The 26395-nt window shown below is 40.8% G+C and overlaps 1 protein-coding gene across 1 annotated transcript in view; it reads right to left on the bottom strand.

Annotated features, from left to right (window-relative positions):
• Positions 1-4156: 4156 nt before the first annotated feature.
• The window catches only part of KCNQ5 (potassium voltage-gated channel subfamily Q member 5), a 447964-nt gene continuing 425725 nt past the window's right edge, over positions 4157-26395 (bottom strand). The window contains exons 10-13 of the mRNA XM_087817475.1: positions 25217-25325; positions 8962-9093; positions 7052-7178; positions 4157-5902 (exon numbers count right to left, since the gene is read on the bottom strand). Of these exons, the coding sequence (XP_087673601.1) occupies positions 4940-5902; positions 7052-7178; positions 8962-9093; positions 25217-25325 (1331 nt within the window). The 3' untranslated portion in view covers positions 4157-4939. The remainder of the gene's footprint in view (positions 5903-7051; positions 7179-8961; positions 9094-25216; positions 25326-26395) is intronic.

Genomic DNA, 26395 nt, shown 5'->3' with positions numbered 1-26395 from the left:
TTCAGAGAGAGGAAGGGAGAGGGAGAGAGAGAGAGAGATAGAAACATCAATGATGAGAGAGTAATTAATCGGCTGCCTCCTGCCTGCTCCCTACTGGGGATGGAGCCCGCAACCCGGGCATGTGCCCTGACTGGGAATTGAACTGCCATCTCCTGGATCCTAGGTCAATGCTCAACCGCTGAGCCACGCCAGCTGGGTAAATTTATTTTTATTTTAAAAAATTATTTATTTATTTATATTTATTTATTTATTTATTTATTTAGAATGACCTCTTTCTTTCTTTCTCTCTCTCTCTCTCTCTCTCTTTCTTTCTTTCTTTCATATATATTGATTTCAGAGAGAGCAAGGGAGAGGGAGAGAGATGGAAACATCAATGAGAGAGAATCATCGGTGGGCTGCCTCTTGCACTCCTCCTACTGGGGACCAACCCAGCAACCTGGGCATGTGCCCTGTTGGGGAATTGAGCCAAGAACTCTTGGTTCATAGGTTGGGGTTCAACCACTGAGCCACACCAGCCAGACTGTATTCCAGAGTTCTAATATCCTGAGCCTCCACTAAAATCATTCCCCTGGAATTAATCATGGACATGTAGTGCGAAATTGCCAGTGGACCAGAAAGAATGGGATTTCTTAGGAAGGAAGGAAAAGACCCCTTTTGGGTCAGAAGACCTCCCTTGATAAGTCAGAGCTGGGTAGGTGCTAAAAATGGTAATTTTTAATCTATTCTGTTTTTCTTTCTCTGCCTGGCTTATTTCGTTTAGTATAATATTCTCCAGGTCCATGCATACTGTCCCAAATGGTACAAGATGTGTCTTTACAGCTGCATAGTATTCCATGGTGTAAATGTCCCACAGATCAGACTGACGAATCTCAGAGGGAAGGTGGGGGTGGGTGGGTGGGGAGAGATTAACCAAAGAATTTATATGCATATATGCATAACCGAAGGACACAAACAATGGTGTGGTGAGGGACTGGGGAGGGGTTGGGGTGGGGAGGAAGGGGTCAATGGGGAGAAAAAAGGGACATCTGTAATATTTTGAATAACAACAACAAAAATGGTAATTTGGAGTAGCCAGTTGCTACAGCATTTGGGCACTGCCTGGTCACCACTTCCTATCACTTGCTTAACAAACCCTTTTATTTTTATTTGTTTATTTAAAAAAATATATCTTTATTGATTTCAGAGAGAGGGAGAGAAAGAGTTGAAACATCAATGATGAGAGAGTCATTGATCGGCTGCCTCCTGCACGCCCCTGACTGGGGATCGAGCCCTCAACCTGGGCAAGTGCCCTGACTGGGAATCGAACCGAGATCTCTTGGATCCTAGGCCAATGCTCAACCCCTGAGCCACACCCGGCTGGGCACAAACCCTTTTATTTAGTTAATGCAAAGCTCACATGCACTGGTATCTGATTTTTGATATATCAAACTAAAAAGAAATCAAATCAATATAAAATTATTTTTCTTACAAAACCCTCAAAAACATTTCAAACCTCTTCCTCTCCCAAATTACCAATTATTTTTCAGCAACACTGCAAAAGGATAATTTTAATATTTTAGCCCCAAATTTGTATACTGTGAGTTTGGATGACTGGGACCAGTCAGTTCAGAACCCACTAGTTAGTTCCAGATAAAAACAGTCACATTAGTTTTTTATAGACATCTTTTAATGTTTTACTTTAAAACAAATAATCCCAGTAAAAGAGAGCAAAGGAAATTACATTTTAATGGTAGCTTGAAATGGATATGGTATTCCTGATTTATTTGTTTTCAGGAAAGACAATTGCATTTTTGTACATGACTTTTAGAACTGCTCACATAAATGCACTTAATTATATTAAATTAATTTTCTCTTACAAAAACACAACCAAGTCTTTTTAAGGCAAAAAAAAAATCAGCTTCTGGGGAGATAAGGTAATATTTACTATATTTTCTGAAGTGATCCTTTAATTTAATTGCTCATGTGTCATTTCTTACAGTTTTGCTTTGCAAATGGGTATGAGAATTAGTCACTTTGTGCCTGGTGTCCTCCTCTGTATTAGACTTGTTTTACCTATGAATTAAGAACTTTCAAAATCACCGAGTCAACAGGAGGTGAGAAAGGCACCTTTGAACAGGAGATAACAACCTAAAAACTCAATATTAAGTGTCTTACTTTAAACAAAACTTGCAGATATTAATTTAGTTGAACACAAAGCAAACATTTAGATCAGACACAGCACATTTTTAAAGTGTTAGCTTGATCAGCCCTGCATGTTGAAGAAGGCAGACAGACTTGAGCTGAGAAAGCATGTGGTTACTCAGTGCTCAGCTAAAACTGTGCTTCAAGACACCATTTGGGATCGACCAATGGGACATTGCTAGGTGTAAATGGGAGACCCCTCTGAACTCCCCAGGGAGAAACTCAACAAACAGAACCCTGTGTTTTCCATACAGTACAACTATCTTTGAACATCCAAGAATTTTTTTGTGCTAGAGTAAGATAGACACAATATGGTCTTGGCTTCAATGCATAAGTTACTGAACACAGTTTATTGCATTTTGCTATAATTAAGACCTCAGTGATATTTGTAGGTTTTGTTTCTGAATCTTCTGTCTTCAGCAATGCTGTTTGAAGCCTAAAGAGGCCTAGGGAGGGGTTCCCAGTACATTCCTGCTGCCAGTGGGGTTTGACCCAGGACAGAGTATGTCCAAGAATCAGCGCTACCTGAAAGTTGCTGCCTCCTTCCTCTTCCTCCGAGTGCATGGCAGGCGTCTGGCTTTAGGACAGTGGAGGTGTGTGTGTGTGTGTGTGTGCATGTGCAACCTTCTCCAGAGGATGTATCACAATTTCAGGTTGGGTGGAGACATAGGTAGATGAAGAATTGCATTTGATAATTTTCTAAGATTCTATGTTTCAAAAATGCAAATAATTGCTTTAAAAGCTTGATAAATTCTTTTTAAAGGGAGTATAAAATTAGATTGTTTTCTGTGCGTCTCCAGCAGCCAAGAAAATTCTGAGCTATATACTCCAGGGGAATGTGCTAGAACTCCAGGGTGGGTGAGAAGAGGAAACTTTCAAAATTTCAGTGTCAATCAAAAGGGACAAAGATTTTTAAAAGGGTGAGAAGCACATTTTAGACAGAGTGGAGAAGTGGTTCGTTTGGGGATGGAGGCTGGTTAAGGCCTGGTGAAGTTCAGAAGCAAACGAGGGGCAGGGAATTGACAAGCGGTTAATCGGGAAGAAAAGTAAGGAGAGATTCGGGGGGTGGGGGGAAAGAAAGGTGTGAGAGAGAGCTGGGGAGGACTGGTGGATTTCAGTCCTCCTGCCTTTGGATACCCAGCTGATATTCCTGCTCATTCTTCTGGGCTGCTGGAGTTTTTCTGGAGACAGCACTATCTGCCAAGGTGGGGGAAAACTTTAAAAAGGTCCTGCCGCTACAGTTGAAATGGATTGAAGTGCTATGTTGCTTCTCCTGGCCTTTTGAAGGCCATTCCTTGGCTGAAGTTCTGCCCGCCTGACATCACTAGACTGATTCCTAACAAGCAGTCAGTATTGTTTGCTTTCTGCTAAATACATGTTTTATTTTGTGTCTCTTGGGCTTTTTGCTGTCATGGTATATGATGAAGTGTTTTGATTTGCCGACCCTGCCAGTGTTACCTGGTTTCTAACTGTAAACGTTTATACCAGGAAACTGACCTAATAATTTCAGATTTGGGGCAACATTCTTGGGGAGAATAGAAAATGTTCACTAAGGTATAAAAAGTAAAGGAGGTTTAGTTTTAGCCTTTCATATGCAAAATGTCCTACATAATAGCAAAAAACATTCAGGGCATATTAAAAAATAAATACTTTGCAAAATCCTCTGTTTCTATATAAGAATATGACGTTTTAGGTAGTTGAATTCCTTAGCAGTATTCATTTTCTAAAAAACCCGAGGTCTTTTCTTTTGGTTTGTTTCTCTCCCTCTCACTGCCCTTTGAGGGGAAGTCACTTTCTTGAACTTCCCTTCCCTGGGTTGTGTCTGGGCTCTTCTCAGGCCTTTGCCGTCTCGGCCTCACTCCCGTGTCTCAGGCCCTGGGACCCTGCCTGTGTATCCGCTTAGTGCGAGCAGCTCACACCTCCCCTCTCTGTGGGCGACACTGCCGAGAGGGCAGCCCAATCACACTGGCCGTCCTACTGATCAGTATTTCATTTGTTTGTGAAAGTTGACCACTTATAAAGTTGATTCAGCCACTAGGGAATATGTTTCCATGAAGTCAAATGTGTCAAAGAGTCAGTCTATTTGCCCCACTGGCCCTGTTATTTCATGGTTTGCACTTTTCCTAATTGAAGAACATTCTTGTCATAAAGAACAACATGAAAATGTGCAAAATTGCTTGCCACAGCGTCACATCACCAAAAGCACACACATCGACATTCGAATTACATTAATGATAACATGACTGAATAGGAATGGGTCGGCAAATAGCTCTTGAAATAAGCAGCCATTTCTACTGTCCCCAATTCTGCTTCACTTGGTACCTTGTCAGCAGCTGTTGATGAGCGCCATTGTGTTTAAATACATATTACGGCCTAATTCTGAAAATGTATTTTGCATTTAATCGCAAAGCAGAAATGGCTGAAATTTAAAGGTGTTGACTCCTGTAATTTCAAAATACAGTCAAATCTTCTAAGTAACCTAATTTTCATACACCCCACAGCATTAGCAATGTTTGGTTTCTCAGGATTATTAACTCAAGGTACGGCACTAAATGAGTGGGTTAATGTTGATGTACCTTGGAATTTCAGCCATCCCTAAACATGCATTTTCATGCAATTAAAAGATAATGGGCTTATGAACTGCCTTTCATGTTCTTCCCGATTCTTGCAAATTCAACTTTAGAAGGGCTTTCGAATAGTTCATGCAATGATATGTATGGCTAAAGGAACTGCTATGCCTAGAAAGAAGACGAGGAACTCATTTCAGTTTGACGTGAGGCAAGCTGAGGGCATCTGTACTTTCTCCGGCCTTACAAATGCTCTGAGATGATCGAGACCTTCCAGTCCTTAGAGAGTCTGACGCAAAAGCAGTTTCCCTGGCAGGCTGCGGCACGGCATCAAAAGTGTCTGTCTCCGTCTCTTCCGAACCCACCTCTTCATCAGTTATAAACAATTTGGATTCCCTCCATTTGGGGTAAAAATCTTGGCTGCCTCTGGAGCCACTTGACTCACTCCCTGAAAGCTGTATATTCAGTTCCTCTGTGGACCTGATCAGGTTTTGTACAGACAAAGATTTGCCTAAGTCCTTGGGCGCCACCGGGTGGACAGACAACAGAGTTTCTCCTCCCATGTCAAAGCTCTTCCTCAGAGACCTGTCCTTGGTCAGGTTTGACTGTGCAACCTGAACATTTTCCTTGGAGGCAACAAGGCAGGTGGTGACATCAGAAATGCTCTCCTGTAAGCCTGCGGGGTTCGGGTGCAGGGTCTCTGGCCTGGGCAGATGCTTGATGGCTGGGAGAGGAGGCGGGATCTGTAAAGTTGTTGGGGCTGCTGGCTTAGGTGCCGCGTTTATTTGGTTTGCAATGTTGTTGGTGGCCGCCGCTGAGGGGCCATCGCTTTGACTCAGTGGCACCTGTGTTGCTTGACTGTGCATAGTAGGGCTAAGCGCGTAGAAAGTCTGAGCGCTGAACTCATTTGGCGTCAGAATGAACTGCAGGCCTCGAGAGATGTTGGCACTGGCTGATCTGGTTAAGCAGCCACTGTTCTGTGCAGAGCTGGACAGGTCTTTGCTGTCCACGGGGCTTTGATAGTCAGATGTCTGTTCACATTCAAAAGGTGGGATCTGGAATGAGGCCAAAGTGAGGGCTGAGGCGGAGCCTTTCCGGAGGACCTGTTGATATATATCTAGCAGGCAGTCCAGCTTGGACTCAATGGACTGCACCTGAAAATGGGGAAAATGGTTACATATGAGCATAACTGTTAACAATTGGCTTCACTTCTAGAATTAAAAAAATGAAATCAGAGTTTCCAACACAGTAAAATATTGAGTGTAAAGATGATGCACACCTGATGTTTAGTACCATTTTATTTAACTTAAAAATCTTTTTCATTTAGTACCATTTTGGAACGTGATGACTAGCAGTGGAAGGGTCAAGGGAAGACTTAGGAGGAGAGGGATGCTTTGGCCTCTATGTAATCTTCACTGGCACCCCCAGTTCTCTAAAATGGACAGTTGATATTCTCAAAAACCATATAATCACTGTATAAATGCAACTTCAAGACTGCCCAGCCCAATTGGTTGCCTTTCCTAAGCCTCTCTGCGGAACTCTGCTGCAGTACAGTAAGGAACGTATTTTATAATAAAATCAAGACCTCGAATAGCGATCTAGGTGATTCTGAATTTAAAAATAAAGGCATAAATGCTTCAGAATTAATAACTGAAATATTTATGATTAAATTGGGGGAGCAATTTGATTTCTGGAAAATGGTCTTCATGTGAGATACAGCCTGAGGGTTAACAAACATTCAAGGTACTATATTAGTGATAATGAGTGTTTTTAAGAGTGACCTAAAAGAGAGACAATGAAAATAACCAAAACACAAATAAAAAAATAGATATTTTTAATCTTTCTGTTGAAATTCTACAATTGCTTCCTGTGATGAGATTAAACTTTCTATTCCTTATATGGAAGTCTCAGTGTTTAGAAAATTTCATTTCATTTGCTCTTTCTTGATTTTATTTCTTGATTTACTTTTAAGACATATTAATCACTAAAACACATCCAATTGCCTATAACGAGTTTTGATGAAAAAAAAAAAATTCTGGCAACCCTAGCCAGTATGGCTCAGTTGGTTGGGTGTCATCCTTTGCACTGAAGGGTTGCTGTTTTGATTCCAGGTCAGGGCGCGTGCCTGGGTCTCGGCTCGATGCCCGGTGGGGTGTGTGCAGGAGGCAGGCGATTGAAGTGTTGCTCTCACATTGATGTTTCTCTCTCTTTCCCCCTCTCCCTTCCTCTCTCTAAAAGGAATCAATAAAAAAATCTTTAAAAAAATTATGGCTAAAATTTTAACCAATATTGTTCAGTTGTACCTGTTTTTCAACCTTGACCACCCGGCCAAGCATACTGAGGTCATCTGTGGTCTCATGTTCTGCTGTTATTTTCTCTCGGCTCTTCTTATCTGATGTGATTTGCCCTTTTCCAAGAATTTGATCAACACTATCAGAGAAAGAGGACATCTGATTATGAGTGCTAAAGATGGAGTGTTTTGAAAAGAAAAATTAAATACAATTATCTTTAATGTATGTAAAATAAAATAAAAATGAACTTGTTCCAGTTGATGTGCTTATTTTCTTAACATGAGAATTATACATGAGATTAATTTTCTCATTTCGGTCCATGATGAAATCACCTATGGGCGATCTGGAGGCAAAACCGCCTTAAGTTACAAAGCAATTTGTCTGTTTCCACCTTTGATCAAGTATTTTCTGAATTCAACTACTTAAAACATAACAAAATCATAATTATTTCATATTAACATATTCTTTAGTGAACATTTATTGTACAGCTGATATGTGGGAGCCAAGCAGATATGAAAGCTATTGGAATTCTAGTTGGAAAATATACTCTACATGAGCTAGGTACTCTAAATTAGTTCTGGACATTCTGTAGCAGTTCAATTTGCTAAAAACCTTGGGAACCACAGATAGTTCTATTAAAGGACTTGGAAGACAGCTACCACCTAGGCAAACCTTGTAACATGACCACAGGATGAGTAATAATGATTTCCAAGGAGACTTGATCAGCCTAAATGGGAATTATAGTACTTTCTTCTTTTTTGTGTGTTTTAGAGCTGAATTACCAGGAGTACTGACTCAACTCTCCAGTTTAGTTTGCACAGAAATACAGGCAGTGCCTACCTTCTAAGCTATTAAACTGCAAGCTCAAAAGGATAGGGTCATTATTTTATTAATATCTGGATAGCCACAGCACGTGGCACACATTACAGGCTCAATAATTATCTGTTGAAAGAATGAATGAACAAATTGTAATTTTTTTGGTGGTTGTAACCAATCAACAGGTGTTTTACTAAGGGTCTAGTATATCCCTCACCCTGGGCTATGTGTGCTGTGGGCATATAAATAAATGTTTCAAACTCAGTCCTTGTGTTTTAAGAACATATAATTACTAATACTGGTAATTTGTCCCTTATAGTGAAGCAAGATCCTTAAAAAACTAAATTAACTAAATATTTTGCCTTCAAGATAACACAATTAAACAAACACGTATAGTTGAAAGAACAGTTAAACTTATTTCTTTTAATCACTCAATAAGATGCTCATTGGAAAGACAGTATATATCTACCATTTACAGGACACAAAGGAAGGGAAAGGCCCAGTCTTAGTCATAAGCTTTGAGAACAAACTTGCAACCAGGAAACAATACAAGAGTCAGCCAGTGATTTTCAGTCTTGACTCTGGCACAGTATACCAAGATTCTGAGCGCTCTTATCTCCGTAGTGGACTTTAAATGCTCTGGGGGGTCCGATGAGGGAAAGGTCTGTCTTTGTGGGCTGGATAGTCAGGTAAAGTTTAATGAAAGAAGAACACTAGTTTATTCCTGAAGGGTGGTTAGGATTTAAATAATAACAAAACAATAGTAACAGCAGCAGTGATCATTCAGATGACATCCGAACAGCTATGAACATTTACTGAGCACTCATTTAAAGTGTGTTAACTCATTTGATCCTCATAGCAACCCTATGAGGCAAACACTAACATTATCCCCATTTTTACTGATGAGGAAACTGAGACGCTGTATCAGTGGAGACTTTTAATACCTGATTTACAGCTTTATATAAAATCTATGCTAAAAGCAAGGTCCAGCTGTCCACTAAAAATGAATTAGAACTATGGAATTTAAGAGTTTCCCCTTCTACAGAGTTCCTCCCAGATAGTTTCTGTGCCTTTCCTTTACAACAAATAACATTTTCATTGCTCACCGTGTTTGAAGGCTCTTAATTCTACACAACATGTCCAGGTGACCAGCAGAATACTGTTCAATGACATCTTTTACGTCATATGGACGTAATGTTTCTTTAAATTTCCGTTTTGCAACATGAAATTTCATAATTCTGTAAGAGCAACATATTACAAATTAATCTTTCTAGCTTCATAAAAGAAGTTACACGAATAGCTTACTAGTAAAATATAAGAAGCTCTGGAGGAAAAAGTCATGCATCAAATTATTTTAGGCTCCTATGAAAATGCAACATAAAAGCCTGAGATTACAGTGGACAATTTCAGAATATCTTGTGGGGCACACCTTGAGAGTATAAAAACACACTAAAAAGAGACTATTATGAAGTGTTGCATCTTTTTAATGTTCATTGAAACCCTGATTTAAAATTAAGGTCAAAATGCAATTCCACCTTTTCCACTTGATCCTCAGAAGTCCAAGATTTAACACCTAGTGATTGCATCTCTTATAAAATAGAAAAGTTAAAATGGTCTTCTATGTAACTATTTATTTTTGAGATGCAGATGTATCTGCAAAATTCTTATTCTCTGTAGAAAAATGTACATTTGTGTAGAAATTTCTGAAAATTTTGTTCTATAAATCATTTCTGCAGAACATTGCTCAATTAGCTAGCCTAGTTTCTTTTGTTTCAGGCATAACACACTCATCAACTAGTTTGAATGTCTAAGCTTTTCAGAACTAGGTATCTTTTAAAAAATATATTGTTTTTATTGATTTTAGAGAAAGGAATGAAGAGGGAGAGAGGGAAATATTGATGAGAGAGAAACAGAGCAGCTGCCTCCTGCAGCCTCCCTCCTGGGGTTCGAGCTGGCAACCTGGGTATGTGCCCTGACTGGGAATCAAACCAGTGACCTCTCAGTGCATGGGACAACATTCAACCAACTGAGCCACACCGGCCAGGGCAAGAGATTTTTTAAAAATTATTTATTTTATTTTTTATTTTTTAAAAAATATATCTTTATTGATTTCAGAGAGAGGAAAGGAGAGAGAGAGAGATAGATAGAAACATCAATGATGAGAGAGTCATTGATCGGCTGCAGCCTGCAACCCGGGCATGTGCCCTGACCAGGAATCGAACCCTGATCGCCTGGATCCAAGGTCGACGCTTAACCGCTGAGCCACGCCTGGCCGGGCGAGTTTTTTTTTTATTACTATGTTTCCTCCAACATGAGTCCCATGCTTTAAAACAGTATTTTACCAATAAGTTCCATGATGGCATAAATAGCCAATATGCCTAAGATAACTAGTGACTGCAATAACTTGATATAATCCTTGAAAAAAGCAAAGAAGCATAATGAGTTTAATGAGTTTAATGAGCCTATGCAGCCTTATTGCAGGTAAATGTTAAGTCCTGGTGTTTTTTCAGCTATTAAATGGCTCATAGAGTCCCAGTATCCCATTCAGGATGGAAATTAGTCAGTGAGGCTCTATGAACCAAAATTTATCGTACCTTGGTGGAAAGTGGGCAGATTAGGAACAAATGTAGAGTTTAAGCAGAAAATCCTCATTACATATCCTAAGTAATAGCTGATTGCAAGGAATCCAGATTGCTTTATTGGTTAAAAAGCCCCTAACTCTGCCCTAGCCCATTTGGCTCAGTAGTTAGAGTGTTGGCCCAAGGACTGAAGGGTTCTGGGTTCGATTCTAGCCAAGGGCACGTACCTTGGTTGCAGGTTTGATCCTCAGCCCCAGTTGGGGCGGGTGTGGGAGGCAACCAATCAATGTCTCTCTCACACTGATGTTTCTCTCTCTCTCTGTCTCTCTCCCTCCTTTCACTCTCTCTGAAAAAGCAATAGAAAAAATATCCTCGGGTGGGGACAAAAAGAAAAAAATTAAAGATGTGCAGTTGGGCCCTGCAGTGCATGTTCGTGCTCAGGTAGGCAGCAACCTACCTGATCGAGCCTGCAGCCTGAGCCTGCAACTTGGGCACATGCCCTGACCAGGAGTCAGGCTGCGATCTCCTGGATCATAGGTCGATGCTCAGCTGCTGAGCCACACCGGCCGGGCTAAACAATTTCATTTTTATTTACATAATTTATTATATGAACTAGCCAAATTAAAAGAAACTCTGTTTTAAAATTTTGATTCGTACTTATAATTTTTATCAATATTACATAGGAAATGGATAGTCTGTGTTTTTTCGGCAAGGCCATATGATAATAGGTTTGCCAAGTACAGTAGATATTAGAAGTCTTAATTGGCTTCCCATTGATTTTACACATCCTATCACTCTTCAGGTGGCACTGCTTTTCCTCTAGTGCCTTACGCACAGACTTTACCACCTTCATGTGAAACAGTGCAAGTCAGATGAGTAAATATCAATTTAATTATTTGGGAAAGAGGAGTATATGCAGTAATTATTTTACTACTTACTCTCTCTGTTCTTGACTTACACACATCTACTGTATCTGTATGATAGAAATACTATCTAACATTGTAATACTTCACATGTCTCCCCAACTTCTCATTCAGTGATGTCACATTGATATCGTGAAATTAGCTACAGTAGGAGTATTTATACCCTGGAAATTGGCCAACACTACAGACCAGGGCTTTTGCCTCTGGGAGAACTGATTGTTAAGCATTTACCAGTGCATCACCGAGTGCACAAAACCATCACACTTACTAAGAATTAAGTTTTCTAAGATGGAGATCAAATAGATTTTCTTAACTGGCTTTGTTGTGGGTTGAAAAGAAAAACAAAGGTTTGTGGTGAGATATGAGAATTCTAAATCAGGCAATACGTTTTATAAACATAGAGAGAATGTTTAAAAGCATATGTGTTTTTGAAATCAATAATTTATATAGAGGATAATGACAGTCATTTTGCCTTTTCTAAAGGTAGACTAAGCACGCACTCATAGCTCTCAAAGCTGTCCCTTCCTTTCCATCTGCAAGACTACAACCTTAGAAAAAATAAACATTTCAAAATGCAAAGATGAGCATATTAACCCCTCAGTAAGTCTTTATTGCTTTCCCATGGCCTATCAGGTAAACATCAAATCCTTAGCACATCCTATGAGGCTGTTTTTGGACTGGCCTCTGCCTCTCTCTCTCTCTCACCTCATCTGCTCCCACTTTCTCCTTGGAAGCTGAGGTTCCAGCAACATTAAAATATTTGTAGGTTCACAAAAACACCATTCAATCAAATATACATCAATTATTTGCATATGCTATTTCCTCTTTCGGAAATCCTACGGTATCTTTAAGACTCAGTTCTAAAGTCCTTTTTTAAATCCTTACCTGAGGATATTTTTTCCATTGCTTTTCAGAGTGTGGAAGGGGCGGGGGGGGGGAGAGAGAGAGAGAGAGAATCATCGATGCGAGAGAGACACATCGATCGGTTGCCTCCTGCACGCGGCCCCTCGGAAATGGAGCCTGCAACCGAGGTACGTGCCTTTGACCGGAATAGAATCCAAGACCCTTCAGTCCAAGGGCCGATGCTCTAACCACTGAGACAAACCATTCAGGCTAAAGTCACTTTTTTAATGGAAATTTCTGAAATTCTTCCAAAGTAGTTAATCAGTTGCCTATCAACATCTGTTTTAGTACGTAACTCACCACATTGTAATTATTTGCTTATGGATCAGCCTCCTGCACCAGACTGTATGCAGGGCTGTGTCTCCCCCTTGATAACTCAGAGTTTCATGGACAAGTAGCTTGTTTTTCTAGATGCTCCCTAACGAGACGCAGTGGGCAGCTCGAGAGAGGAGAGAGTAGGGGATGTTGAGAGCTCCTGCCTTTTCTCTCCAGGTGCTCATCTCTATTCATCCCTCTGCAGGAAGCTGCCCTCCAGCCCCTCTGGATTTTCTTGTCACCAAAGCGCCCATTTCTCAGGTTTTTGTCTTGGCATTCTACCTAAAACGCTAACTATTCCAGATTCAATTCGAGCATTCACACCCGAGGCGGTCTCTCCTGACCGCGCAGGGGCGGATGGCCTTGCTCCGTGCTCGCCAATGCACTGTCGGGCAGCGGAACCTGTGGCGCTGTATCTCACCCCCTGCGCCCGCTGAATCAGGGACTGGGTTTTTACCCCGGAATCTCACACAATTCCTGGTGGGTAGTAGAGATGCAATAAATACTTGCTGAAGAAATGAATGAGGATTAGCTCTCTAGTTTTTCCAAGTTGTTTGTGTTCTGTGACAAGGCAAGCTCTTGTAGAGGCCTTCTAAAAGGAGTGCCCCAGATCTGAGGTCTCCAGGCATATTTCAGGAACAGCATAAGCCTTTGACTCTATTTCACGGATACAAAAATGCTTTCTAAAGTAAAAGAAATGTTCATTCATTAATAGTCAGGGCCCTGCCTGGTTTAGAAAAGGGTTATTTCAATAGAACTGCTTCTGGAAAACCAGAAAAATATAATATTCTTTCCCATTAGATAGCTAATACAATAAGCATCCCACAAAGCCACTAAATCACAACAATAAGCTGTCATTATGAGGAAGTAAGGAGAAAGACAAAAATATTGAAAGTCAATGTTTCGGTACTGTAATTCAGTAAGTACCAAATGTGGAGAGAGCGTTAATAGCAAAATGAAACTGTCCAGGGTGAGGAGAGGGAAGAGTTTGATGGGATAGTAATTATGTTGGCCAAATAAGTTTTTAGTATCAGAAGACCATCAAGAAACAGAGATGAAAACATGTGGTTAAAGTCCAAAAAGAATAAAACCTTAATTTTTTTTGTTCCTAAGAGACTAAGTGCTTCTAAAAATTATGTCAATCTAAGGGGGAGTGGCTGTGCGGCACACTCCCTGGGGATCCTGACCATTTTATCCATATCTGACGATCCTTTTTGAGTGAAGACCCCTGGTCATCAGGGTCAGGTGATTTGAAATGTTTATATCATTCAGTTACCTCAGCCTCCCTCCCTCCACACAATCCCCTCTCACTTCTCCGGGGCTGGATGTGATTTTCATGGTCAAAATCAGAGTGGGAAATTTGAGAGACTAAGCCAAGCTCGAGAGAGCATCTCTGACAAGTTCGTCTTTTCATCCTTGGTCCCTGCAGCCTTTCCTTATCTCTCTGGTGGTCACTGGGATGTCTGAAACTGCTTCTGTCTTTAGCATGCAATGAACTTTACCTGAGCTCCCAGTTCCCACATACTGGCCACAGAGCTGGATAGTGGGGAGTCAAAGATGAGCGAGACACAGACCTTGCCCACCTCAACTCAACGTCGAGAGGTCTCCAATAGTGAGCCTTTGCTGGACAGCTGGCATTACACTGAGCACTTTCCCTGCACTGTGTCAACTTAAAACTCCAAGAACTCCCCACCTTTGCTATCTGGGTCAAGTGAAAGCGGGGGAGGTTGAGTAACCTGTCCAAGGTCACACAACTAGTCAGAGACAGGTTACGGCTGATGCCACAGCCTGTGTTTTTACCACTCCACTACGCTAGCATCACAGGATGGATCATGGCAAGCAACCTTGTAAAGGTTGAGGAAAATGCCAGGCTTTCTACTGGTCTGACCTCCTGTTTCCTGTACTCTCACTGACACTCGCACAAGTAAGCCTGAGGCCATATAAGTATATACTCAACCCGACTCCATCTCTGTCTTCCCAAAGGGATCTCATGCTGGGCATACACTCTACCCTTCCAACTGGCCACCCTCATCTCTCAAAGGGCCCTCTCCAGGATCCAGGCCATGGCTAACATGGGGTTTCCACCCCCCAAATGGTAATGTTTTCTATTCTACCACAGATTCTAGGGGCCCTCTTCTTACTATACCCCGGATGTTCGGGCATACCCATCTGTCTCACTGTAGTTGTCAGTTCTGCTTGACAGTAATTCTCAGCTACTAGCTAGAAGGGCACAATGAGTTTTTGTGAACAGAAGGAGTGAGTAGCCCATTTTCCGGTTATTTGCAGGAAGAAATGAAGCCCAGAGTTCAATAATTCGCAATTTCAGGAAAGATATGAGGGTGCTGAAAACTGAAGAAAAAGTGCAAGAGTAGCTGTCAGATTATGAATTTGAAAGGCTTTTCAATTTTTTTTCTCTTCAAGGCCATTGCAGTTCAGATACTAAGACTTTTTATTATGAAGCAAAGGGGAGGAAGGAGAGCTGGGGTTTGGGGGTGTCCTGGTTGGCAGGTGAAAGTGGGAAAGTTGATTTCCTGTCTTGGCTCTTGCATAGGCTAGCCTGAGTATTATGGATCTCGACTCTCTAAATGAAGCTGGGCATAAATCCAGAGCAATTCGTAGTCTAGACAAAGGGCCAGATAGTAAATATTTTATGCTTTTTGGGTCATATGGTCTCTGTTGAAATCACTCAACTCTGCATTGTAGCAGGGGAGCAACCATAGACCATACATGCACAAATGAGTGTAGATACATTCCAATAAAACTTTATTTACAAAAACAAACATTGGGTTGGCTTTTGGCCCCCTCTAGTTTGCTGACCCCTGATCTAAATAGAAAGAGCCATGAGGAAATGCCTTGAGGCTGGGAATAAATGAAACCCCATGAACTGGCTTGGGAAAAAGAAGCAGAAGAACTGGGTGGAATCTACATGCTTATTAAGGAAATTTACTATAATCTATGCATTGCTTGGGAGAAAGGAGTGTTTGAGAAAATCACTCTAGAGTAAAATTAGGACCTTTACAATACATCTCATGGCCCTAGCCGGTTTGGCTCAGTAGTTAGAGCGTCAGCCCACTGGCTGAAGGGTCCTGGGTTTAATTCTGGCCAAGGGCACATACTTGGGTTGCAGGCTTGATCCCCGCCCCCTCAGAGTGGGTATGGGAGGCAACCACTCACATCGATGTTTCTTTCTGTCTCTCTCCCTTCTACTCTCTCTGAAAAGCAATGGAGGCTATTTTTATCCTCAGGTGAGGGTTAAAAAAATAATAATTAAAGCAGTGGAACATTAAAAATATTAAAAATACATTTAATGATTAATATGATAATGTCAGGCAGTACTTTATAGTAAACACTTTGAGAAAGGTACTGTTGTCCTCTCCATTTTGCAAGTAAGGAACTGAAGCACAGAGAGGTTAAGTAACTTGCTGGGTTAAACATATTGCTCTACTATTGTATTAATATTAAGGTCTTAATATTTTAACATAAAATAACAACAACATAAAAGATACTTTGATATGGAACAGCTCTTTTTACTCATATGTGCATGGTACATAATAAGTGCTCAATAAAATTTTGCTAAGTGAATGGCCTATTCTCACAGGTATTGTTGGAAGGTCCTTTGAAGGACCAACAGAAGGCTGAGGAGTGTTGCACTCTAGTTGGCTTTTTCTCTTCATCAGGGTAAATTGTACTACTAATTTGAAGCTAATACAGCAGCAAAGAGCAAAAGGCCAGTCTCCCTTGATGCTGTTGGAAACTAAGAAGCTAGGAGTCTAAGAGAAGGAAACCTGTTGGGCAAAGCTGACATGCCCCAGTACTACCACTAGAGGGGGACAAAGATTCATCACAAAGCTAAACTGGTCTTGAAACTGAAGGAAGTCTGCTCACCCAGGTTTCTGAGCACGAAGAAATAACTAAAGCAACGTTAAACTCTGGGTAGATTATATCTACATATATACACAAACACATGTGCACTTTTAAGGGAATGTAGGTGCATTTGTTGTGCTGCTATGAGTTATAAAATCTTGCGAAAGTCTTGTTCCAGTCCTCTAAATCAGGGTAAAAACACTGCACATGAATATGCAGAGAGAGGAATCACTAGAAAACAGAAGCAGCAATGACTGCTGCTGCCACCAAACAGATGGAAGGGCCCGGCCAGCAGCCAAACCATGTGCAGGGCGGAGAGCACTCAGCCGACAGTGAACTGAAGAGGCAGATTGATTGACTGTAAAGACAGCCGTCCTTCCCAAGCTTGGCTGCTCGCTGGAATCAGCTGGGGAGTGTCAAAAAATGCCACAGCCCGGGTCCCACCTTCAGAAATTCTGTTTTAATTAATCCAGGGCGTGGTCCAGAGATTGTATAAAACTCTTCAGATGATTCTAACGTGCAGCTCAGGCTGAGAACTACTGAAATGGATGTGGGGGTGGGTGGTGGGGGCAGAACAATCTCCACACTCCCTGCCTCCATGCAAAGACGTGATGCTGTTTGTTTTTTTAAAAAATATGTCTTTATTGATTTCAGAGAGAGGAAGGGAGAGGGAGAGAGAGAAACATTGATCGACTGCTTCCTGCATGCCCTCTACTGGGATCGAGCCCACAGCCCAGGCATGTGCCCTGACCTGAACTGACCCAGCGAACTCTTGGTGCCTGGGACGGTGCTCAACCAACTGAGCCACACTGGCCAGGCCCTTATGATTTTCTTAATAACATTTTCTTTTCTCTAGCTTACTTTATTATGAAACAGCATATAATACATATACAAAATATGTGTTGACTGTTTATGTTACCAGTAAGGCTTCTGGTCAACAGTTGGCTATTAGTAGTTAAGTTTTGGGGAAGTCAAAACTTATATGTGGATTTTTGACTTCAGGGTGGTGGTGGTGGTGGTGTCAGTGTCCCTAACGTCTGCATTGTTCAAGGGTCAAGTGTATAGTATTTGGACTCTGAAAACCCTTCAAAACTAGTTATAGAATTCTATATCCAGGACCACTTCGCCCTTCTATTATCTCAGATTGGGCTCCTAGACAGTGACTTAGGAATCCCAGGAGTTCCTGGGTGGACTGACCTGTCTCATTTTCTTGCTTTCTTACATAGAGACATGTAAGTGAGTTCCATTTGTACACAGCCTAACAGGTGTTCTTACTGCAGGGACAAGCAGGGATCTCACTTGGCTGACCTAGGGATCAGGAAAGCTCTGTGGCCACACTGTTGCCACCACGAGGAGCAGGCTTGTTCTAATGGTTGTTATTATTGTGCTTTATATTCAGGATCTAGTAGGCTCTCCTGTACATTCTGTTGGGCTATCTTTTCTTTTTAAATTAAAAAAAATATTTTGGTTTGTTTTTTGTTGGGTTTTCTCTTGAAGAGTTAAGAGTAGTAAAACCCAAGCGAGTACTTCTGGATCCAAGCAAATCTATAAATGGTTAACTTTCCTCCTAGGGTTTTGTGAACACTGATATAGTAACTAAATTCAGGAATTTAGAGACGATTCAACATCTCTTAGATTTAACAAACACCCGCAATGGCAAGCACGTGCCTCTTCCTCTCTCTTTGTGCAGTATTCTTGTCTGAAGTATGAAGTGAGGTTTGAGAAAAGTTCGGAGTTGAGAATGCATGTTAGGGCAGGGTCACGAGAATGGTCCTGTACGTGCCTTTCAGAACCAGAAGGACACTGGGGCAAGGAAACGGGAAAACCTCACCCCTGAACCCAGGGTTACGGCGAGGGCTGATTTGCATCACCCACCTCCAAAGCGCTGACATGTCTTCCCTTCATGATCAGATCTGAGCAATTTTAGAAGAGCTGATGAGTCTTTGCTAGTTATGAAGAAATTCTTGACACCTCAGCTATGTTCTGTTAAGAGTGAAAGATTCTGGTAGATAATTTTAGAATAGAATTCAGTTGACATTCTGGCTTCAAACTTTTTTGCCTCTATTGAATTTTTCTCCAAAGCCGCTGGTGACCTGTTTGCGGTCACTTTTGAAGGACCTTCTGAGTCTTTATCTTCCTGACCTCTTGGCAGCATTTACGTATCAGCCACTGACCGCGTCCTGCTGGGAGCACTCCTCTAGCTCCGCTCCCACACGCTCTCTTGGTGTCCATCTGTCTGGCTGCTTTGAGACTGTCTCCATCAGGGCCTTCTTCCTGTCACAGCTCTTTACGTTCTTGTGTGCCTTAGCTTCTCCCTACTCCCGCACTCTTCCTGGGGTGACTCATCTGCAAATTATTATTTCTGTGCTGACGATCATCAAATCTGACCTTATTCCCGATTTGTCTCCTGAGCCTCAGATCCAGGGATCCGCCTGCCTGCTGGGCCCCACTGACCCTCAAGCTCCACACTCTCAACAGTGCACCATCTGCCCCCAATCAGCCTCTGTCTGACCAGGCACCTAGAAGTATCACCCTGAGTCCCTCTGCTCTCCCACTCTGTCCTCTCCAACCAGTAAATATTCAACTCCTCTTCTTTTTCACACATGACGAGCTCTGAAATCCATCCTTCACAACTCTACTCTGACTGCTGGCTCAGGCCCAGGCAGATCCAGGTACAGGAGTACCTGGGTTTTCCAATGCAATCTGTTCCAGAAGCCCGTCCCAGCTCTGAAATGTTCGAAAATAGAAAACCGAGGGATCCACAGCCGACAGCTGGGCCTCAGGACCTTGCCCTCAGCAGGAGCTGCGGGGCATGTTCGACTGCCGAGGTGTGTTCGAAAACCGAAGCATTTACTGCGGGGTTTAGGGTGCTTGTAACCCGAAATGTTCCTCAACAGAGACGTTGGAAAACCAAGGTACGGCTGTATTGTAACAATAGTCTCCTCTTTCCAATCTGTTCTTTGCTCTGCAATCAGAGTCATCTTTCCAAGTGTCAGAGTAAAGCACCAGTCTGATCAATTTACTTCTGTACTTAAAAGCCTACATGCTGCCCAGCGGGTGTGGCTCAGCGGTTGAGCATCGACCTAGGATCCAGGAGATCGTGGTTGACTCTCTGACAGGGCACATGCCCCGGTTTCAGGCTTGAGCCCCAGCAGGGAGCATGCAAAAGGCCGCCGATCGATGACGCTCTCATTGATGTTTCTCTCTCTCTCCCTCCCTCTCTCTGAAATCAACAAAGATACATTTTTTTAAAAAAAGCCTCCATGCCTTTTTGCTTGTTACACTGCCCCCTGCTCCTCTTTTCAGTCTAACCTCTCCTCCCCAGGTCTTTTGTCTTCCACCAGCTCATATGCTTTCTGATGCCACCTTCACCTCTGGATTTTGGCACCTGTAGTTCCCTCTGTCTAAACATACACTCCTTCAATAACCTACCTGGAAGCTATACATCTACCAGATCTTTGCTCCGATACCCCTTCTTCCAGGAAGCCTTCCTGAATGCCACCTCCCATGTAAGTGCTGACATTATGTCTGCCCGAATAGCCTAGGCTTCTATGATTTCAGTGATATGTTGCTCTGTATCTTACTTCTCTGGCAGCCCCTCATGACTCTAAGCAGGGATCCACCTTTCTTTTCTTTCTAAATGTCTTTATTGATTTCAGAGAGAGGAAGGGAGAGGGAGAGAGGGAAATAAAAACATCAATGCTGAGTCACTGATTGGCTGCCTCCTGCGCTGTCCTAAGTGCTCTGCAAAGGTTAATTCATTTAACCCTCACCACAGCCCTACAAGGTCAATACTATCACCGTCTTCACTTCACCAATGAGAAAGCGAAGCACAGAGAGATGACCTGGGGCTGCTGTGTTCTTGGATTTCTCCTGGGCAGCTCCGTGGCGCCAGGGTAAAGTCGGGCTGTAGCTTTTCTAAAGGATTCTTTGAGTTTTCACCCAAGGCCTTATTTATTCCTTTGATTCTCTAAAAGGCTGGTTTGGTCTGGGAAATAAGAAGTTGCATACAAGTGAAACATAGCAGGCATGGTGATTATTGCATGGAAATATCCTGAGAAGTTAGGAACACAATACAATCAACAGCTTCTTGGCCATGTCTCTTCAGAAGGATGACTAATCTCCACCGGGTTCTGGCTCTCTTCACAGGAAGGACAGGTTGTACAGTATTCCGATGCATTTCTTGGTGACTGGCCGTAAATAGGGTTGCATAAAACAAGTGGAGGAGAGAACAACTGTCCTTGAAGATCCTAAGTGTGGACTTGATCTGAGATGCAGTAATTCTGTGAAAAATACTGGTAAGAAGCGGGTAAGCTCTGCATCGCAATGTTTTAGCAGACAAAACTCTCTCTTCAGTTGCCTTAATCCTCGACATAGCGTTTGTACGTTGCCTTGCTGTGCACATCTGAGAATTTATCTAGCCAGCTTGGTATAGGAAAACAAATACAAACATTTCTTTTGCACTTAAAAAATTTATTATTCTGTGACCCTTTTATAAATATAGCATTTATTGAATATGACTCTTAAAATTTATTTCAAATAAATGAACATATGTTAATTTTCGTGTGGAATTTTGCCCAAGATTCACACTTATGTAGTATTTACACAATGCCAAGCAGGAACTGAAAGGTAAGTCAGCCAACCTCTTCAGATAGTCCCAAATATCCAGATGTTTGATACTGTGAAGGAACATATCCAGGTAATTAATGGGCTTTTTTTTAAAATCTGAAAATTTTGATATTGTGCTGGAGAAAATATTTTTCAGTGATACAAACACAGGTGACTTGCCATGAGTTATGGACTGAATTGTGTACCCCCAAAATTTGTATGTTAAAGCCCTAACCCTCAGTACCTTAGAATGTGACTGTATTCGGAGATAAGACCTTTAAGAAGAGGAGATTAAGTTAGAGTGAAACTGTTAGGGTCGACCCTAATCCAATTTGACTGATGCCATTATAAGAAGGGGGAAATTTGGACACAGAGAAGTGGGGGCACAGAAGAAGGACCATGTGAAGATACTGTGAGGAGATGGCCATCTGATGCCAAAAGATAGGCCTCAGAAGAAAGCAGCCCTGCTGACCCTGGGTCTTGGACGTTGAGCCTCCAGAACTGTGCGAACATAAGCTCCTGCTGGTTATGCAGCATGTGTGCTCTGTGGTATTTTGTTATGGCAACGCTAACAAATAAATATCCATAATATAGTGAAAAGTGAGTGCATGGGATGCTCAAGAATTTATCAATTTCCTTGTCAATCTGTTTACTTCCCTGCTAATTTCATCTTTCTATTTATAAATGAACTTTTGAGTGGAAGACACTTAGCATTGGTTAATTAAACCATAAATAAGATTAAAAAAAAGATATAGAACTTTTGTTAAAAATAAGTATAGTCTCCACTCCCAGAGATGAGTTTGAAAGCACATTTCCAGTAACTTTGTGCACTCCCCCTAACTAATATTTTGAGAATAATCTGTGGTAATCTTGGAAAACTATATAAAACAGTATTATTTTGTCTTTTAAGACATATTTTGGACATGTCTAAGAATAGCCATCGCTCAGTACTATAAAAAGTGATGTCATTCTTAACAAAAAGTCTCAAAGTGTATTTAGGTAATAAAATCTAGACAAGTTGAGAGTGGTCTTAATCAGCTCATTACCTGAGAATCTTTACTCTCAAAAATAACTAGAAATTGTAAGATGCTTAATAAATATTTTTTTAAGAATTCCTACTTTGTTCTTTGGGAAGGTAATGAGGTTATTTTCCCTGCTGACATCCTTGTGGAATACATATTTTCTGTTACACATTTTTTAAATTTAAATTTGACTTTAAGAAAAGCTATTATTATTGTAAAAGCTGCTGGATGACAAAGGCATGCTCAAGTAGTCACATTCAATAGTCAAACAACCAAAAATAACGAGAATGCCAAAACGAAGCCACTGTTTTAGAGATGCACAATAGATGGTTCGCACTTGCCATCAGTGGTATATAAATAAGTTACTATTTCAGGTGCTCCGAAAGAGGTGGGCATGTTCTGGCAAAAAACATTCCGGACAACCGATGTTCAATTTATTTGTGTAACGAAACTCAGGAAAAGGACACTTTTGAATACAATTTAGGGACCTATACCTGCAGATCCTTTTCAGAATTCTAGTTGGTATTGGTTGGTATTTTAATTATGTAGTTTTAGAAATTAAGTACTATCATGAGTTAAAGATTTCCAATTAGTTATAAGCCCTTGAGTGAGGCTCTTATGTTTTTATATAGCACCCAACAATTTTAAATGGAACTTGGAAGTGAGAAAAAAACCACACACTAATCAGAATCAGAATATGGGGGAGAAAAAATAACCCTCAAGTGTCACGAATTCGCAACCAGAAAGCTTCCGAAATCCACATGAAAATAATGAAGTTCCGTTAAAAATAAAAACCAAGAAAGCATTCTTAAAAGAAGGGAATTCTGCAAAGGACTTTACAAAAATCAGTCAAGTTTCAAGAGGAAGGTATAAGAAAGTAAGTCTTAAGCTGCTGCTAAACTGCTTAGCTAGCAGAATAAACCTCTTTCATTTTCTCTCTTGCAGCTCACGATTCTTTTTATAGGCTGTGAGGCAAAAGTAGAAGGCTTCTACAGGTCTTGGGAAATGGCACAAAATGGATTAAGTATGACTTTTAGGAAACCTAATCTGCTCCCATTAGATAAGATTTAACTGTACTTGCTGCAAATCAGGCTAATCTGGGGATGAATTGCCCCACCTTTGCTTTAGGGCAGCCGTTTTCAACCTTTTTCATCTCATGGCACACAAACTAATTACTAAAATTCTGCGGCATGCTAAAAATATATAGTATATGTTTTGCTGATCTCACAGGAAAATAAGTATAATTGTGATTTACAAAAGAAGTAATAATAATAATAATTACCTACGCTTTTTGCTCCAAAGTGACTTTGAAAAAAGAATCAGGTGCCTATACTGGTATACAAGGATTTCTGGTACCAAGAATTAAGCAATCAGATGAAACCTTATTATACTACATGACCAATAGGATGCAGCTCTATTATATGAACTATGTATTTATGCTTCAACGCAGGGCATTTACATGGGATGGCTATTGTTGTGTTGGCTGTTGCCTTTTATTTTATTTTTTTAATTTAACAATCTAAGGGGAAAGAGGTCAGTGTCCCTGACTAAACAGTCAGGTATTGCATATTTTAAAAATTCTTTTGGTTCACTGCTTGAAAATTGCTGCTTTAGAGTCTTTGATGGATATAATGATGTAAAGAATTTCAAGGCGACTTCTAGATCAGCAGTGTCCAATAGAACTTTCTACAGCGATGGAAATGTACTATATCTTCTCTGCCCAATATAGTGGCCACTAGCCTCCTCAATGTTGGTAGTGCTACCTATAAGCTGAATTTTATGTTTTATTTAAAAATAAATTTAATTTAATTTAAATTAATTTAAATAATCTCATGTGGCCGGTGGCTACCATATTGGGCGCTGCAGTTCCAGATCCTTTCTATCCCTTTAACTGAAGCCTTCAGGCATCATTTTTACTGCATATCTGTGGGTTTTCTGGAATTAAATATTATCCAAGGCTTCCAGGTCCCCAAGGGGTAGGGTGATCATATAATTGTTTAAACTGGGATGCTTTGAGAAAGACAGACAGTGTTAGTAACAATTACGATAAGACAAGAGGCATAATCTGGATGGTCCAGGGCACATAAAAAGGTTGGCCCCCCACTCATAGGGATTGCTGCTTGAAGATTCTATTAAGAAGTAACTGGACTTCATTTCTTTTTAGGTTGCTGTTACAGATAGTGTTTAAGCATTTTTGGGGGCACACATTTTTGGGGGCATACCATAATCTTCTTTGCCCCCACAAACATTTACCAAAATCTTTTAAATTCATTTCTGCTTTCCCAGTGACTTCCGACATAAAGTAAAGCAATGTCTAACATAACGCTAAATGACCAGCTCAAAATAGAAATGAATGATCAATCATACAGATCTGAGTTTAGACCAAGTATCTGAATAGCTAAATTGGGTTCATTGTTAAGCTTCCCTCTGGCTTTTGGGTAAGAGGCCAAAAGAGTCAAAACGAGGCATGTCTTTGCAATATAGTCACTCAGCATTCCCGGACAGACACAAATTCTCCCAAAGGGATTAAAGTAGGCAGGTGGAACATGTGGCAGTTCATTTAGTCCAGATTCTGAACTTTCTGTGGGGAGTGGATTCCTGAAATAAGTAGCTTTGGGTACTCGCTTACCTTTCTGACATCAGTAGAGGAAACATATTAAGATCTGCTTTTAACAGTTGCATTCCAGCAGGATACGAACAACTGCAGAACGCTTTAGGGCTCCCATTTTTAGAATGCAACCTGTTTTGAAATAACCTAGAGGATTTTGTTTTTTTTTTGACACAAAGTACAGAACATGGGTCGAAACATTAAGTCATAAAAATAATTTGAAAAATCCAACTGCACCTATACACTAAATGTCTTTAAAAGCAGCCGATTTACACGACAGGCCAATTTTTATGTAATCTCACTATGGCTTGGCTTTTCAAATCCCACCCACCTTTTGTAACATACTTTGAGTTGAACACAGTAGAGTTTTGTATTAAGAAAAAAAATATTTCAGACTTTAATAGGCATGTGGATGAATAGGAAAAGAGAAGGCAATTATTCCAGGAGATTTACCTGCTAGAAAAAGAACTTAGCAGCATAGTAATTCACATAATAAAAGCTAGGTCTCTGAATCATTTTGTCAGAGGCTTTTCACCAACCTGATAGCTCGAATGACAGTTTTAAGCGGTGGGGTGAGGTCTTCTACAGATACATCACACTGGCATCCTTTTTCATCATATGCATCATCAGTGCCAAGCGCGGTGTCAGCTGCAAGAGAAAACTGCCAGTTAAATATTGTTACCACCAGCAATTTAAAACAAGCTGCTGAACTTGTCTCTCAGAGCAATAGGGGGGAACTCACAGAATAACCTTACAAGTTAAGGTAAATGTAAGGTCAGCCAATTGTTTTCCCCAATGTTATCCCTCTCCTTTTTCTACAGCCTCACCAATTTTATGTCACTTGACGCAAGTACCCTCCTGAGCTGTTCTCCAAGGGAAAGGTGATGTTGACGCCCTGCCTTCCCTTTAGTGCTGATGGATTTGTGTTGATCCACCCTTGCTCTTTGCCCAGTTCTTTGAAACTAACAGCCAGGGTTTAGAAAACAGTTGTTTGGAGTTAGGGAAACAGTCTATGGATACTTAAGTAATTGGCCTCTCTATATAGAGTTTGACACCTATGACACCCCACACCTGGAACAAGTGAGTCAGCAGTGAGACCCAAGGACACTGACTACTTGTCAGTTACTGGACACAGCCAGCCCAGGAGAGAGCTTGCTTAAAATAACACAACCAATGCTAAGAGATTTTCAGTTGGGTAATAAAACCAGTTTCTCATAAACTGAGCAAATTAATTTTTTTTTTTGAAGCAAATAACTTTTGGGTTAACTGCAAAGGTTGGAAAAGGGGTAGGGTTACAATAAACCAAATTAGTAAGGATTTATAAAATTAATAAGAAATAAATTCATATCGTTGCAGCTTTATGTTCAGCAACAAAATATTGAAAATGCTAAATTAAAATTTATGGAATGGGGGATGAGTTAAATAAATGTTGGTAGGTTTATATAATGGAATATTAGGAAGCTGTTAAAAACTGGGTGGAGGGGACAATGGGAAGAAAAGAGGAGACATCTGTAAACTTTCAACAATAAAGATAAAAACAAATAAACAAACAAACAAAAACCTGTACAATCCTTAAAAAAATGATGTTGAAGACTAATGACTGGAAAAATGTCACAATATGTTATTAAAGAAAAAAATCTGTCTATTGGGGTTAAGAATGATTGTATTGTTTTGCTTGGCTATATTTCTAAGATTTCTACAATAAACACATACTACTT

This window comes from Miniopterus natalensis, chromosome 5 (assembly GCF_054644295.1).
Source record: "Miniopterus natalensis isolate mMinNat1 chromosome 5, mMinNat1.hap1, whole genome shotgun sequence".
NCBI lineage: Eukaryota > Metazoa > Chordata > Mammalia > Chiroptera > Miniopteridae > Miniopterus > Miniopterus natalensis.
This window is presented reverse-complemented; position numbering and strand designations above follow the sequence as displayed.